The 15,622-nt window shown below is 47.9% G+C and overlaps 1 protein-coding gene across 2 annotated transcripts in view; it reads left to right on the top strand.

The window, feature by feature from the left end:
• The window catches only part of PAPPA (pappalysin 1), a 179,033-nt gene that overhangs the window by 138,486 nt on the left and 24,925 nt on the right, over window positions 1-15,622 (top strand). For both annotated transcript variants that reach the window (XM_085077215.1, XM_085077217.1), the window contains exons 15-19: window positions 2,767-2,950; window positions 5,586-5,796; window positions 6,385-6,556; window positions 9,892-10,039; window positions 12,624-12,733. In XM_085077215.1, the coding sequence (XP_084933341.1) occupies window positions 2,767-2,950; window positions 5,586-5,796; window positions 6,385-6,556; window positions 9,892-10,039; window positions 12,624-12,733 (825 nt within the window). The remainder of the gene's footprint in view (window positions 1-2,766; window positions 2,951-5,585; window positions 5,797-6,384; window positions 6,557-9,891; window positions 10,040-12,623; window positions 12,734-15,622) is intronic.

The raw sequence follows: 15,622 nt of genomic DNA, 5'->3' as shown, positions 1-15,622 counted from the left end.
ATTACATGTGATCCTGTTGCTTGAAGTGATGACATGATAGACATGCTTTAAAATGTGCCATTATTACGTCTGACCTTGAAAACCTCAGCTTCCATCATGCCAAACGTGGAACAAATTACTGGGAAAAGCTGAGAAGCCAGGGTCTTACCCCTATGGGCACAGCTTCCCTGCATGGGAATGGCCTTCCCAGTGTGCCAGGAAGAGGAAAAGCCACACAGGGCTGAGGGGATTAGGGTAGGGTTTTGTGGGGAAAGTAGCACAGGGAAGAACCCAGAGGTGAAAATGTGGAGACACTAATTATTATCTTTCTTACATCAAGATCTAGAATAGGGGCACGGATAAAGGGTAGTGGGAGAATGGCTGTGGAGTGGCATCCCTTCCAAAGTGAGGAGATCCCTGGCATGTGGCATTTCCAGCAGGCTCTGGTGTCCTGCAGCTTCCTGCTAACAAAGGCCATGGCTGCAGCTGAAATATCCTCACAAGTAGTAGTTTGGGCAAAACACTCTTTGTAAGGTGTGACTGTCACGCACAGCTATTGCTCCTGTTTAAATTCTTGTGTTATATTCTGGTTTCTGAGTTTGCAGTGTCTATTTGGTGCTCTGCAGAGGTACATCTGATGTGTAACATTGTCGGCAGAGAAACTTCCTCGTGCACCACACTGTGTCTCAGCAGCCAGTATCAGCTAGTAGGAACACTCATTTACTCCTAAACCAGATCACAGCAACACTAATAACTTTATTCCTGGAATTGAATCTCTTATCATTGATAGAGCTTCCTTGCATTCAGCATGGATCCAGTATCCAGCAGGAAGCTATGCAAGACCCAAGTCTTTTCCATAACATTTGGATAGCCCCTGACATCATTAGCTTGAGTTTATTGACATCAATACCTTGGGTTTATGTTTTATGTTCCAGCAGCCACAGTGCTGCTGTGTTATTTGATGATAGCATCTATTAAAGGGAAATGGAAGCTTTGCTGGATGCTGGGGCAGCTCATCCTGGAGTGCTGATAGTTTGTAAAAGATGGGAATACTCTGTATTATCCCTTCTCCTGTGGCCATCACACTGCAACCCCCCTGGAAGCACAGGCATCTTCAGGACAACAACTGCCTACAGTTTATAGACACTTTTTAATGGTACAGATATTCTGATAAGCAACAAAGGCAGAATTTAGCAGCCACTGGGGAGTGAAATGATTGGGAATGAGAACGCACAGTGTCACTTCACCTGGTCACTCTGAGTTTCCCAGAATGTGCTGCTCTGAGTTTGTAGAAAAGACATTTTTTTTCCATCAGCAGTGCTCCCTGTTTAAATAAACTCCACGGTCTAGAAAAGGGGTTTTGTGCCCACTTGGGAAGTGTCCAGTTTCTCAGCTCTGGGACTGCTTTTTCCATTCTGAATGCAGCCATATATCAAAGGGAGACAGGTCTGAACTTCTGTTGAAACCATTAGGGTGTTTTTGCAAAAAGGGAATCCAGGTCCCTTTGATGTGTGCTAGAAAAATTCCCCTTCCTTTTATAAACCCAGATCAATGGTCGGCGGTGCAAATCTCCTGTGAGCATACCAGCCCTGAATAAAATATTCCCTGGAGGCAGAGGAGTGCTGCTGTATGGCTTGGTCAGATTCCTCGCCAGCATCTTCCCCTTCTCATGTTTGGGTTTCTCACATTTCTTAACCTCTGTCCCTCTCTTTATTCTGGTGTGGAGGAAGAGTTAGATTCTTCACTTCTAGCTTGTAATAATTTTCCATTTCTAATTAGAAAGTGGATATGTTGTTTACTCAGCTCTCTTTGCCAACATCTGTTTGTCCTTCGGTCACCCAGTAAATTTGTCTTAGCTTTAGATGGGTGGCTCCTTTACCCCTCCCCTTTTTTCTTCTTTGCCCCTTTGTCCAGGATTCCAGTGTGCTGTGCAGTTTGGATTATTCCTCAGACCCACAGAAGTGTAGTTTCTGTGTAGCTGTGATGGTAGAGTGACTTTGGGGAAGTCAGAGCACAGGCACTGACTCTCTGTACAACCTCTCAAGTTCCAGGTGCCAGTTATGGGCAGGATTCTCTTGGGCCTGTCCATGGCAAATTCCTCCTGGAAAAGCTCTGTCTCTCAGGCATTCAGGGCCAGGGTGTCAGGACAGCAGGGCCCTGATCTTGTGTGGAGCTTTGGGGCATTCTGACAGAGAAGCCACAGCAGCAGCTGTCAGTATTTGCACACAATGCTGATGTGGCCCAAGGCACTTCCCCTGGGATCCCCATCCAAGGGTGACTGACACCTCTCAGGAGAGCCTCAGAAGAGAGTCCTGAAGGGGCTCATGTCAGCTTGGATTTTACTTCAAACCCAAGAGTGAGTCTGACTACTTGGAAGCACAGGGGGATCCCCTTGGAGTGGCTGTGTCACCGTGAAGGTGACAGCGATGGGGGACAGCTGTCAGCTCCAAGCAGCTCAGGCTTGTGCTCCTTTCCAACTGCAGGGCAGAACAGCAGGTTCCCTGCTTGTCTCAGGAGGCCAGACAGGAGTTTGGATTATTTGCAGAGCTCCACTCTTTATATGGAAGCACTTTGGTATCTCACCTGAGGTGACAGAAACACATCCTGCTTTGACACTTTCCTATGAGCCTTGCTTGGTTTGGTAGCTGCTGTCCGAATGATGATGGTAGGGACCAGGCATGGTTTTGCTTAACTTGTGAGGCAAAATAATGGCTGTTATTAGGCTTGAGATGGTTTTGATCTCTCCCTTGCTGGCTGTGGTGGCTGTAGCCGTGTGTGTTTTTCCAGATGGAGTCCAGCGTGACCATGACCTGCATGGATGGGAAGTGGAACAAGCAGGTGACATGTGAGCCTGTGGACTGTGGTGTCCCAGACCAGTACCACGTCTACCCAGCCACCTTCAACTGCAGCGAGGGGACCACCTTTGGCAAGAAATGCTCCTTCACCTGCCGACCTCCTGCTCTTCTGAAAGGTATCAGGGGTGTCTGTGCAGTGACCTGGGCAGAGGCACAGCTAACACAGTCTGCTCCTAGGAATACATGTTGCTGTTGCTGTTGGTTTAGAATTATTCATGATATTTTAAGTATGAAGAATTATGGGACTCTGTGGAAGGTTTATTTATTTTAGAAGTTAAGTTCCTTTGCATCTCTCTATTACCTTCCTTTGACCTTTCCTTGATCATGGCTGGCCAGGCAGTAATGACAGGGAATATTGCTTCCATACAACCAAAACATGGAAAAGTCATGGGGATAAATCAGATTGAACTCTCTCATCTTCTTTCCCATGCTTTGTCTGTTTCCACTGTCTGTCTCCCTCCTATACCTCTTCCATTTATTTGTAAGGGCTGAAGACTGAAAAGCCCTGTGTCCCAATGGCACAAATCCCCATCACTGTTTTTCCTAATCAACCATCACCCTTTTTCTTTTCCACACTCATCTTGCTCTACCTCAGACCTTCCTCTCCTCTTGTTTGAGACTCTTTACTTTTTCCTTTTTTTTTTTTTTTCTTAGAAATAACAAGCTTGCTGCCTCCTTTCGTGTCCTCCTCCATCTTCTTCCCTGCTACTTTTCTGGTAACATCCTCATCCTCTTCTCTGCACCATCAACTCTTCTTCTTGCTGGCACATTTCCCTTTGTGATCTGGTCCTCAGGAAGCAAGAAAAGATACCATTGTTAATTTGAAGGAACATTAGACCCAAATTAACTTGTCCATCTTGCAGTGGAGTAAATTTAACTATTGTTGTCAGCTCAGGTACAAACACTGTGTAAGCTTATTTTATAATCTGTGGTATCTCCTTTTCTGCTGGGATTCATTGCAAACCCTAGAAAAGGAAGGCATGGGAAGTATTCTTCATTTCAGGGAAAGGCTATGTTGATTTCTTCATCAATAAGCAAATTGCTTAATTCTTCTTAATTCTGGTGTGAGATAGCCATAAGCATCCAACACACAGGGAAAGTTAAGACTACTCAAAGGGTAGTTAAAGAAGGTTAAGACTACTTTTTTACAAAAAACTCCCTTTTTCTGTTTATGCACTCAGACAGCCATCTCCAACAAAAGCTGTTTTTTCATTTAAAGTGCTTTAATTTTTTTTTGAGTGGGCAGTGAAAATAATTATACTCATCATGCCCAACAAGAGTCGATGACTCAGGCAGGGGTAGCTGCAGGGATGACAACCAACCCCAGGTCAGGAGTGCAGCTCTGGTGAGCAGCATCACTTCACTTCTGTCCAGAAACTCTGTGAACTGTGAGGTAAAGGCACCGTTTGGTGTAGAGCCATCACTGATGACTAATAAATGTTGCCACTAAGCTTCTGGAGAACAGCATTGGAGTGACTCATGCCTAATTCAATCACTGACGTCATGACAGCCACTGTTGGTAATGCCACAGCTTATCGCTTTGCAGTGGCGAGTATGATATCACCAGGGCTGGCCTGGGAGCTGCTGCATGAGTCAGAGCAGAGGAACATGCTGGTGCTCCAGAAAAGAGCTCCCTTCTGCACAAAATACCTCTGCAATCATCTGCAGTTGGGGAGGGGAGGGAGAAATCCGGGCCTGATTTAATGCGGCTTCTCTTATCTTAGAGGGCAGGGCAGGAGGGCTCCTCCACATACCTTCCTGAGCCCTCCAGAGCCTTTTGTTTTCTTCTTCTTTGAATTCCAGCCTCATGCCCCAGCTCTCTTCCTCCCCTGACAGAGAGATGGCATTGCTCCGGGGTTAGCAGTTTGTCAGTATTATTTCGGATAACTCCGAAGTTGGCTCACTGTTGAAAATATGCCTTGTGGGTTGAGAAGAGTTCCTGCAGCAATGCTTGGGGATTTCAATGGAGTATTAGGGATTTTTGAAGGGTTAGTGGCTCATAGCTGTGCTTTGTTTCTTAGGAAAAGCTTATTCCTTTTCAACATATGGTATAAAATAACAAAGAATGTAAAATACACTGAGACTGGGCTACTTTTAGCTTAACCTTCTGAAGTCAAGTAGGTCATAGCAGAGGCAAATAGATCTATTGTACCTTTTACCTTTGAGGTGTTGGCCAAGAAAGCTTCCTGAGCAAAATGAGTCTCTAATGAGTATTATGAATCGTATTTATCACAGTAGTCCCCAAGGACTGAGAGTCTCCAGCTGAGAATGGCTCCTCATTGTGTTGGAGTAGTGACTCTAATACTAACAGATGCTGCTCCAAAAGGCTCCAAATTGAAATAAAAGGGACAGATTCAGGGAAGAGATATAACACAGAAGCAGAATGAAGAATGTGATGGCACCAAACCCTCTGTTAAAGCCATGGCTTTGGAGGGGAGGGGGTAGGTGTATGAAACAAGTTTCCTTTCAGAGAGGAACAAAATAAGGAAGAGAAATACAAAAGATGACAAAGCTCGTGTGGCTTCCCCTATGCTATAGCATTTCCTGAAATAAGCACTGCCTGCCTGTCACCTGAAAGCAGAGTCCTTAATGATTTAATGACATCATCTAGAGCGAGAAAACGCATAGGACATACACGGCTGAATTTGTCAAACCGGCCGGGGTGACTTTTGATATATTATGGGTGTAACAACATTTCAAAAGAAAATAGTCCTGCTGAATGTTCTCACCTTTGCTGGCTGTTCTTCTCAGGAAACAACAGCAACTTGACCTGCATGGAGGACGGGCTGTGGTCCTTTCCTGAGGCCCTGTGTGAGCTGATGTGTCGAGCACCCTCCATCGTCCCCAACGCGGATCTGCAGACCTCTCGCTGCCGAGAAGACAAGCACAAAGTGGGCTCGTTCTGCAAGTACAAATGCAAACCAGGTTACCACGTCCCTGGATCCTCCAGAAAATCAAGAAAGTAGGTGAAAGACTAAAGCCATGCCATCAGCCTCGTTCAGAAAGACATGAGTTAAAATTATTTTGGGAAGGGGGTGTTTGGCACAGTGCTCTAGGGAATAGCATGGAGCAATTCCTCTATGCAGATAGCTGTGCAGTGTCAGTTTAGGCACCCAGCTCACTTAGGCTTCTTTGAAAATCCTGACCAGTGCTCAAAAAACAGACTTTACCTTAGAAATACCCCTTTGAAATGCAGCCTGGGGAATCCCCTTTGAAACCCTGCAGAAAAGGGTTAGTGCTGTCGTATACTTCTGACTCTGCACAAACCCACTTCAAACCAACCACAGCCCACAAGCCTGGGAAACTGAGTTCTTGAGAGATGTGTCCAAGGCCAAAAGAGGAGTTTAGGCTGGGCAGCTCAATGTTGGTTTTGCAAATAATCGTTATTTTTGCTCAGAGACCTCATGACGCAGATTCACAACTTGTTCCCCAAGTGTTAAAAGCTCGAGCACACCCATCCCCTGCAACCTGCTAGCAGAGCTCAGAGCCTTTAGAGGCTCCCAGCTGACTCAGCCACTCACTAAATGCTGCTTTTTTTCTGCACAAAAAGGCGAGCCTTTAAGATCCAGTGCACACAAGACGGCACGTGGCTGCCAGGCGCCTGTGTCCCTGTCACCTGTGACCCTCCACCTTCCAAGTTCCACGGGCTCTACCAGTGCTCCAACGGCTTCCAGTTCAACAGCGAGTGCCGCATCAAGTGTGAGGATGATGACAGTCAGTCGGTGAGTCTCCCTTACCCAAATTATCTCAGCCAAACGAGTGTGGATTTATCGTATGTTCCATAAGGATGCTGATCTTGGAGAGGCCGAGGGACAGTGAGCTCTTGCAAGACCAGAGAAATGGGGAAGGGAAAAATATAATTAAAGCAGAGGGAGAGCCTGGAAATACTGTTTTTATGACCGTTGTGACAGTATTAACAATTAGAGGACTAGAAGTGACTGGTTTACTGTTTCTGGGCAGTAAGTGGCAGAAAGATCCACCTCAGGGGCTCTATGATCTGGCTGGAAAATAAGGAGAAACAAACGACAGCAAGAAAAATATGAATTATCTGCACTTACCCCATTTGCTCATTCTGTTTTACCTTGCTTTTCTCTCCAATTCTTACCACTCTATGTCTGTGTGCTCTGTGATAATTTAATGCCATGGGGATTACAACTATTCAGGTGAACTCTCTCCAAACTTCCGTGTTTTCCTGGCTGTAAAGGTGTCATTTGGCATCAGAGGTCAGATCCTCATCTGGCACAGATCAGCATGTTGCCTTTGGCTTCCTGGGAGCTGTGCTCACTGATAGGAGAAGGTCTGGCCTCTACTATCTTGTTTGAAATGCCTAGTTTTCCTCACCAGAGGTAATTATAGTATGTGAGATAAGTAACTCCTCCCAGAAGTGCTGCTGCTGCTCCCTATGCTTGGGAAGAGAAAGTGGGAATGTGGGAGCTACAGCTACTGCAGGCACTGCAGGGAGCAGAGAGTGCTCTGACAAGAGCTGTTCAATGTCATTCCAGAATCCCAGGACATTTAAAAAGGTACCAACCCTGCCCTAAGGCCAGTTATGTGAAACACACCTCTGATACCTGCTCCAAATGTTAAAAGTCCCTGTTTCCTGCCCTCTGGCCTGCCCTCTCCATGGGGACCACAGGCAGAGCCCTGGAATTTCACATCAGGGCACCTGAAAAAGTTTTCCTTGTATAAGACTTGGAGTGAGGGTGTGAGCAGCATGAAATGAGAAGTTGCATGTGTGGGTGCAGAGTGGGTGGGAGCTCTGGGGTACAGCAGCTGAGGCTTTGTGCATCCACCCCTTGCTCAGAGTGGTCAGCGTGGCTGGTGCCGCGTTCCAGCAGTGCCAGGGCGGGGAAACTGGGATTTCCAGGGCAATGACAACTGGTGGAACGGGCTTGAGTTTGCTTTTAAACAAGGTGAACATGAAGAGGAGCAAGCAGTGCAGCCAGGGTTGCAACAGTAATGAAGTGAGCTCTGGAAAGGGAGAGATAGAGCTCTGTCTGCTCACTGAGAGAGAGAGGAGTGACTGCTCAGCTGCGAGAGCACCTTGGGCAGAGGAGCAGATAACATCTTGAGAAAGGGATTTACAGTGAAAAGTATTTTCAGATATCCCAGAAAATGGGCTACAGAAGAAGAGCGAGGACCCCTGGCATAAGTCAAAACCACTTGAGAGGTGTTAATTATTTAAGGATTAAACCCCACTAAGTCTCTCTCAGCTATATAAGGTGATAATACACGTTGCATCCAAGCAAGAAACCCAGCAGGGATTTTCACAAGAGATTTTGCAGGTCAGGGAATGATGGACAGTATGTTACTATAGCAATGGATATCCTGGGATCTCTGAGGATGTTGCTGAAACTATACAAGTGTACCCTCAAGCACAGCCAGCTCCAGGAACATAAATCAGGTTTCATGGCTCACCTTTGAGAATCATGTTTGAACCCTGGCATGGAAATTGCAAGGGAAGTGCACCACACTTGCTAAAACAGCAAACTGTGCTCAATTATCATTTAGCAATTTATTCCTGACATTGTCACCACGCTGAAAGATCATTACTTGGCTGCACATCCAGCATCTCTTAATCACCAGGAATATAATGGTCATTTAAGCAGGTACCTCCCCTGGCACCAGGGCAAGGGTCTTCCATTTCTGCATATTGTACACAAATCATATGAACAGTCAGATCTAAATTAATCAATCTCTGCCAAACTGGCCCTTGGGTGAGAGTCACCAAGCTGGATCACACCCTGAGTCCATCTGCTCCATTATCCTTTCATATGATTTCCTTATTACTTCTGGCAATGGCCAGATGTCTGGAGAAGGGGAAGCAAGTCCCACACCGTAGTCTGCTGCTAAGACCACTTTGCATCTCACTAAACATTGTGCTCATCAACGAAGCTGAGCAAAAAAAGGGAAGCATTAGTGCAATAAAGACAAGACTAACACTGAAGGCTGTGCCACCTTCCACGCCAGTACCAGGGGCTTGTGCAGGTCCCTGTGCAAAAATGGGTGTGGGTCATGGGGCAGAGCTCCTCCAAAAAGTTCAGCAGCCCTGCAGGGATCCCAGCACAGACAGCACATTAAAGGATCCCCAAAGATACCCAGCAGGGTGGGTAGATTGCAGGCAACGTGCCTGCCATGGAAAATGGGTGAGGAGAAGCAGAAATCCTGCATGGTTCTCCCACCCAGCAAGGCCCTCACAGGAGGTTTGGAGCCCAACCACACCAGACAACCTCCTGTTGAATGTCCCACATTGCCCCATGGCAGTCGGGCTCGCAGATCCCACAGAACAGCTTGCTTGCACAGAAATCCCCAATGCCGTGAGGATAGATCTGACAAAGATTGCCTGTGCTCTCCTTTGTTGTTTTTAAAGGGCATGATATTTCCCCTTGGACTTTGGTATTCATTCTTCAGTATCATACAGAGAATCTTTACTATAAGAGAAATGTCATATTCTACTCCTCGCCCATTCCCACACCAGAGGATTTTTGCCTCCTTCCCACCTGCCTCTGTGCTTGCCCATCTCAGCCCCTTTGCCTGCTGTCACTCAAGGCAGCCAAGCTCTAAGAGCACGTTCTGCCCTGCTAACCTCGTGTCCTGCTCTCCTTCCTCCTTCAGATGGCCATTGGGGATTCTTTCTTTCTCAAGACAAAGATGATGTAACTGGTTAGAAAATGCAAAGAGGGAAAAGGTTGTCTGCATTCAACACCAACCTGTCTGTAACTAGAAAGAAGGCAAATGGGGTGAAGGCACCTTTATTGCAACTGGAGTGGGGCTGTTGTAAGGTGGAGAACTTGCAAGGGGCTTGTAAAGACCTTGCTTGCACAGAAGAGATGTGTGTGTTTCTCGGTGTGTTTCTGTGTGTCTGCAGTACAGATTTCCTTTTCTTTATTCTTTGGAAGAAAACTCCTTCTTGCCCCTCCAGGCTGGCAGTCCCAACCAGGGCCTTTTCCAGCTCCAGCAGTACTTTGCTCCCACTCAGCTCTCCCCAGTTCTCACCTCTCAGCCTCTCCCTGCTATTTCTGTGTCAATCCTCCTTATCTCCTCCTCTCATTCCCAGGGCCGTGGCAGCAACGTGATCCACTGCCGGAAGGATGGCACCTGGAGCGGCTCTTTCCACCTGTGCAGGGAGATGCAGGGACAGTGTGCTCTGCCCACCCAGCTCAACAGCCACCTGAAGCTGCAGTGCGCCGGCGGCTATGGCATAGGTGGGTCAGCACCCCTGGCACTTGTCCCCAGGTGGGAGAGGGCAGCAGGACACCAGGAAGAGGATGGGAATGGCAGGGAGGAGGCAAGGAGCCTGCAGTCCTTCAAATCACCTTCTGTGGACCTGTTTGCCCGAGTGAGAAGCTGCCACAGGAGAATTTTCGGGGAAATGCTTTTGGGAAATGTGAAGCTCTGAGAGGCCAGGCGTCATGTAACATGCTCTGATTGCAGGCTCCTTGCAGGGCTTCCAGTTTTGTGGTGTCCCTTCTTGGCCAGCTGGTTTTCAGGGGAAGCAGCATGCCAGGCTGAATCAGAGACACATCCAGTCTGCAAAACACAGGGAGATTTTTTGCTGCTTTGCTGTTGTGCTTTTATAATGTCCCACTCCTTCGGCCACATGCACAAATCTGCACTCAAGAGGCGGAAAGGCCAGATGGTGATGGGAATGCAGCACCAGGATAATTCAGGTCTCCCCAGAAAGAGACCAGCTGAACATCCTCTTTAGTATGACAGTTGTTTAGGAGCTGTTGTAAAGGGTCTGTTTTCCTCCTTGTTTCTGGGGTACCTGCTCACTCTGCAAGGGCTGGTGACTCCTGTGCTCAGCTTGGCTTTGTGTCACCCAGGCACAGGGAGGGACAGACACACTGACCTGCACACCTTTTCAGCTCCAGTTTTGGGGCTCTGCCTGCTCTAAGGGCTGCAACAGGAGCTGCACAGGCTGCAGCCCACACAGGTTTGCGAGGCCCCTTCCTGCAGCCCCCCTCCCAGCCCCTGCCATCCCCCTCCTCCCTCCGCCTGTCCCTTTGAACTTGGAGAAATTTCCTCCTTGCGCGGCTCCCTCATTATATCGCAGCCATGCGGAGGACCACGAGCCTCCTTGTGTTCCCTCCCCGGGGAGGAGAACACGACCTGGATGAGATCACCGCTCTGTAATGATGCCAATTACAGATCATATATCAAAACAATCCCAACCCGCTCCTCTCCGTGAGCGTGGTGGAGCGCGGGAGAGCGAGCGGCGAGGAGGCTGCGGCGACTCTTAATGTGGAGAGGCATTTTACCCTTGAGACGAGGTTACCTCCAGGGCCAGACAGGTTTTTGCAAGGAGAGAAACCCCAATTCCTGGTTTGGAGGGGAGCATCTTGGTCCTGGGCTCCTGCCAGCTCTGGCTCCTCTCACAGTGACTATTGGCAGGTGCCAATCCCAGGTGCAGGGACTGGTGAGCCTGACCCCAGGATGGGACCACACAGCATCACAGAGGTGAGGGATGCATGGGGCAGATCCCCCACAAGAGTGTGGCTCTCTCTGGAGAGGAATTCAGAGCTCAGGGAGGGCACAGCGGCAGCTGGCTCTCATCCTCAGCAGATGGAGACATACCACACACTTTGTAGGCTCACAGCACCAACTTTTGGGATCAGATGTTGGGGTTCGCCTCTCTTCTTTGTGTTTTTGAAAGCCTGGTTGATGTCCTTTTGAAAAGGTTCTCTCCTGCCACTCATTCACCATGGGGGTGGTGTCAATGGGCCTCAATGGAGTCCTTGGAGCCACTACCACATGTCCTGGGAAAGCAAAACAATCCCCAAACACTCCCTGCCTTTCCAGCCCAGGTCTGGCTGCTCCCACTGACTCCTCCAAGTGGAGAATGTGGGAAGGCAAGAAGCAGGTGGGAAAAATAATAGCAACCAGTCATGGTCACTATGAATCCCACACACCTTCCGTAATTCCTCAGACACCTAATCTGCCCTTCCAGGCTGAGGCGTGTGTTGAGCCAAAGGTTCAGCTCTCCAAACCAGTGCAGAGATTAATTCCTCCCCCAGCGCTGATTGGAGTGCAGAAATCCTAATGACATGTTTGCAGCAGCTGTGCCATTCAAGAGTGATTTTCCAGGGGGGAAATGGTAATGGTCCAACACACAAGGGCTTACGGTTGTGTCACCACAGGGCTCTGGGATATTGCTGCAGAGTATCGCAGCATGTTTTAATAAAGAAAGGACAGGATTCCCACTGGGCATGACAGTTAATCAGAGAAAAAGCAGGTTTATGTGTGAACAAAGCCATCATTACCTTTCTGCGTACTTCTTATCGACTGTGGGACTTGGGTGATAGCTTGTCTCCAATGTCATCAGGCTTGGTCACCCTCTGGAAGATCGTTATTGGTTGTTTGTAAATTTGACAGATCAAACAATAGGTTTTTGCCATGTCACAGGTGAGATGAGTTCGACAGCCTCTACCTAATCAGCCCCACTTCTTGAAAGAGCAGTTGAAGTGGAAAAACCTTTGCATTTTCTTGATGATCTGAAAGCGCAAAACCTGACCCCCTTCTTGGAGTTAATAGCCGGAGAAATACTTAGATTTGCAGCTCATACAAAAAGGCCCTGGAGTATCTGCCACCCCCACGCTCTCCTGCTGAGCACAGGGTTGTACTCAGCACTTCATGTGTGCCTAGGAGATATGTGATAGTTATGGTTGACTGCTAATTGCAATTTAGGAAAAACGAGCCGTAATCCTGTCCTTCAGCTGGAAGGATGCTGGAAGGGTCAGAAGCTGCCTGCTTTATGTGTTTGCTTTATCCCCTTTGTGTTTTGAGCAGGCACAGAGTGTACCACCTCCTGTCTGGACCACAGTCACGAGCCCATCCTCCTGCGCGTGAACGAGACCGTGCAAGACATCCAGCACTGGATGAACCCTCAGAGAGTGAAGGTCAGTGCCTGGCAACTGCACAACCACGTCCCTTTTTGTATGTTTATGAGCAGTGAGCAATCAGTGTTACCTGTGCTTCATTCCATGAGGGGAAGATGGGGAATTTGGACCTCTGAGAATGAATTCCTGATTTTCCTTGTGTCTGTTCTGGTGGCTTTCTCTCCAAGTTGCTTTCTCTCTGTGTTTTCCAAGTGAAAGTCAGTTCAAGGTAAAGGCCTCACATCAATGGGGTCTGATCTGGAAATGGGATTCATGCCACAGGAAGACGTGACAGACAGCGAGAGAAAGGGCACTGGCCAGGTTTTATTTTCTTCCTCCTGTTCCGTATTTTGCATTCTTTGGGTGGCAGGGCTGGATTTTTGTGCGCCGCTTCTGGATGACAAAAGAAGCTGATACAGAGGGTATTTCATTTCCCGACCCCGCGGAGCTGGCTGAGTGCTCCCCCCGCCCCTCCGCCCGCATGCGAGAGCTGCCTGCTCAGCACAGCCCCTTCCAGAGGTCACCACTCTCCCTCCTGCCTGCTGCAAACGCACAGCCAGCATTAACTGCTCACAGCTCCGCGTCCTGAGCGTCCTCCAGCTCAGGAGGTGATATGTGCCTTGCACACCCACGTGCAGTGCTTTGCACACACACACACTCAGCCCTGCTGGCAGCAAACAGCTCCTGGGTGTTGTGCCCACCCACCTCCTCCTGAAAACCCTCACGTTCCTACAAACAGACCAGGTGTTTGTGGCTGCATGGTGCTTCTGCAGGTGTGGAAGTCTTAACTGGACACGATGGAGCACGTGGTAGAAGAAGGTGGAATATCAGGTGTCACCAGGGTGCAAGTTGCTGGTGATGCTTGAGCAAACAGCTCTGGCTTTTACATACTTGGCCCTGGCTTTTCAGGAGTCCATTTGGCACACCTGAACTCCATTAAGAGGGAGAACGAGCAGCCAACACAGCCCCAGCATGTCCTGAGCAGCTTTGACAGTCTATTTGCTTCTCTACATGCCTAAATGTGCACCCAGGGTTTGGGATTTTTGAAATCTGGCCTTGGCTGTGGGTAGAGAGCGGCTCCAGAACTCTCCACCACTTTAAGCTTCCCTGTTTCACACAAAGCAAGAGAATAAATTCAGGAAAGGAGAAGGAAATCTAAGTCCAGAGAGTATGACAAGCTCATAATGTCCTTCACAGCTTCCCATTCGCTCCAGACGCTGAGGTTCTGTGACTGCCTTAAGCCAAGGCTTTGCCAAGTTTCTGGCATGAAACATAAAGAAAACCCCTATCTCTGTATGAGGGGCGATTTCTCACTGGCCCTTTCCTGAGTGCCAGACTTTAAAGTGGTTTGTAATTCATGGGGAAATAAAGTGACAGCTTCCCTCCCGTTCTCTCTGCACTCCTTCACTTATTGATGCGGGTACGTGGAGGGAGCTGTAACGAGTTTTATACCTGCAGGTCTCTGGAGGGCTCATTAGGCAGCAGGGAAAACACAGAGTAGTAAAGGGGGAGCCGAGGGGAGTGAGGGATGGAGGAGAAATCATGGTTTCCAAGAGCACAGCAGTAAATAAGACCTTTTTTTTTCCCCTGATGGTGAGGATCATCCAAGAGCTTTAGGCACTGAGCAGAGACAAGTTCCACCCCACAAACACTTTTGTAACTAGATGGTGAGATTTGGGCTGGAAAACTTGTGCTGGGAGAGGAAACATGCCGGAGGGTTGTTTTTTTGGTAGCTGTAAAACATCCATCTTCTCCAGCTCTGCAGATAAGGGGATGTCACCTCATGGGGTGCCACCGGGAAAAACACTGCTTCTGGTGGGAGCATGGAGACCCTGGAGAGGTGGGACTGGGATGCCTTGGGGGAAGGTCCCCATGGCAATGTGTTATATATCATTAATAACCTGTGTGTGTGTTTATGGCCAGTGACAGCTTTGCTGCTGTGCCATACGAGCGCAGGGAGCAGCTGGTTGCGTTTACACGGCGAGTCTTTGTGCATCTCAGAGTACTCGAATGACGCAAAGGAAACACTTTCTGTTGCTTAATTTCAGGCACAAGTAAAGTACAAATGAGAGCAGGATGGGAAGAAGATAAAGGCAAGGCTGGTCTGTGGTGCTTACCTTTGAGGGGACAGGGATAGAGAAAACACAGGGAGAGAGGACAAGAAAAAGTAAATTATTTGTCTGTAGCAGCTCAAGCAACATCTGTTATGGAAGCAAAATGGGAAGAAGGAACTATCCTTTCTCTGGGGGTTGTTTAGAGCAGAGCTGTGCAAATCACTTGATTTTTCGGTTCACTCAAAGTTCTGTTAAATGAAAAAAAAATATGTTTTTTCCCTAATCAAACTGACTCTTTTGTTATTGTGATTTTTGGTGAACCAAAAAATTGGAAGAAAAAACATGTTGGTTTGAACATAATGTAGCATTTCATTTCCAAGGAGATTTTGTAAACTTTCTGTTTAGTGAAAATGAAAAAAAAAAACCCCGACAGAAACTTAGAAATTAAATGTCCTCTCAAACGATAAACAACAACAGATATTTCATTTCATAAAATGTCTAAATATTTCTATGTTTTTCAGAATTGGTTTAGGTTGAGTTGCTTTGTTGGGTCTGAAACAGTTTGCTGAAATCAGTATAAGCTGGCAGTGTCTTCCAAATCAGTATTTTCAGCAAGAAAAAAAAAATTGCCTGAAGTCTTCTGTGCCTCTGTTCTGCTGTGGGATATGTTCAGAGCAGCCAGTGCTGTCCCCATGATTTCCCCTTCCCTGTGTGTGACACATGGAGCTGCTGAAGACACCGATGGATAGAGCTGCCAGGACTGACTGTGCAGGCAGTGGGGAGAAAAAAGAGAAATATCTCCAAGAGACAGCTTGAGAGCTCTTTCCCATTGACTGCACAGAAACAGGGCAGACAC

This window comes from Lichenostomus cassidix, chromosome 17 (genome assembly GCF_008360975.1).
Source record: "Lichenostomus cassidix isolate B80296 chromosome 17, HeHo_3.0, whole genome shotgun sequence".
Taxonomy (NCBI): Eukaryota; Metazoa; Chordata; class Aves; order Passeriformes; family Meliphagidae; genus Lichenostomus; species Lichenostomus cassidix.
The sequence above is the reverse complement of the archived record's forward strand: the minus strand, read 5'-3'. Positions and strand labels throughout refer to the sequence as shown.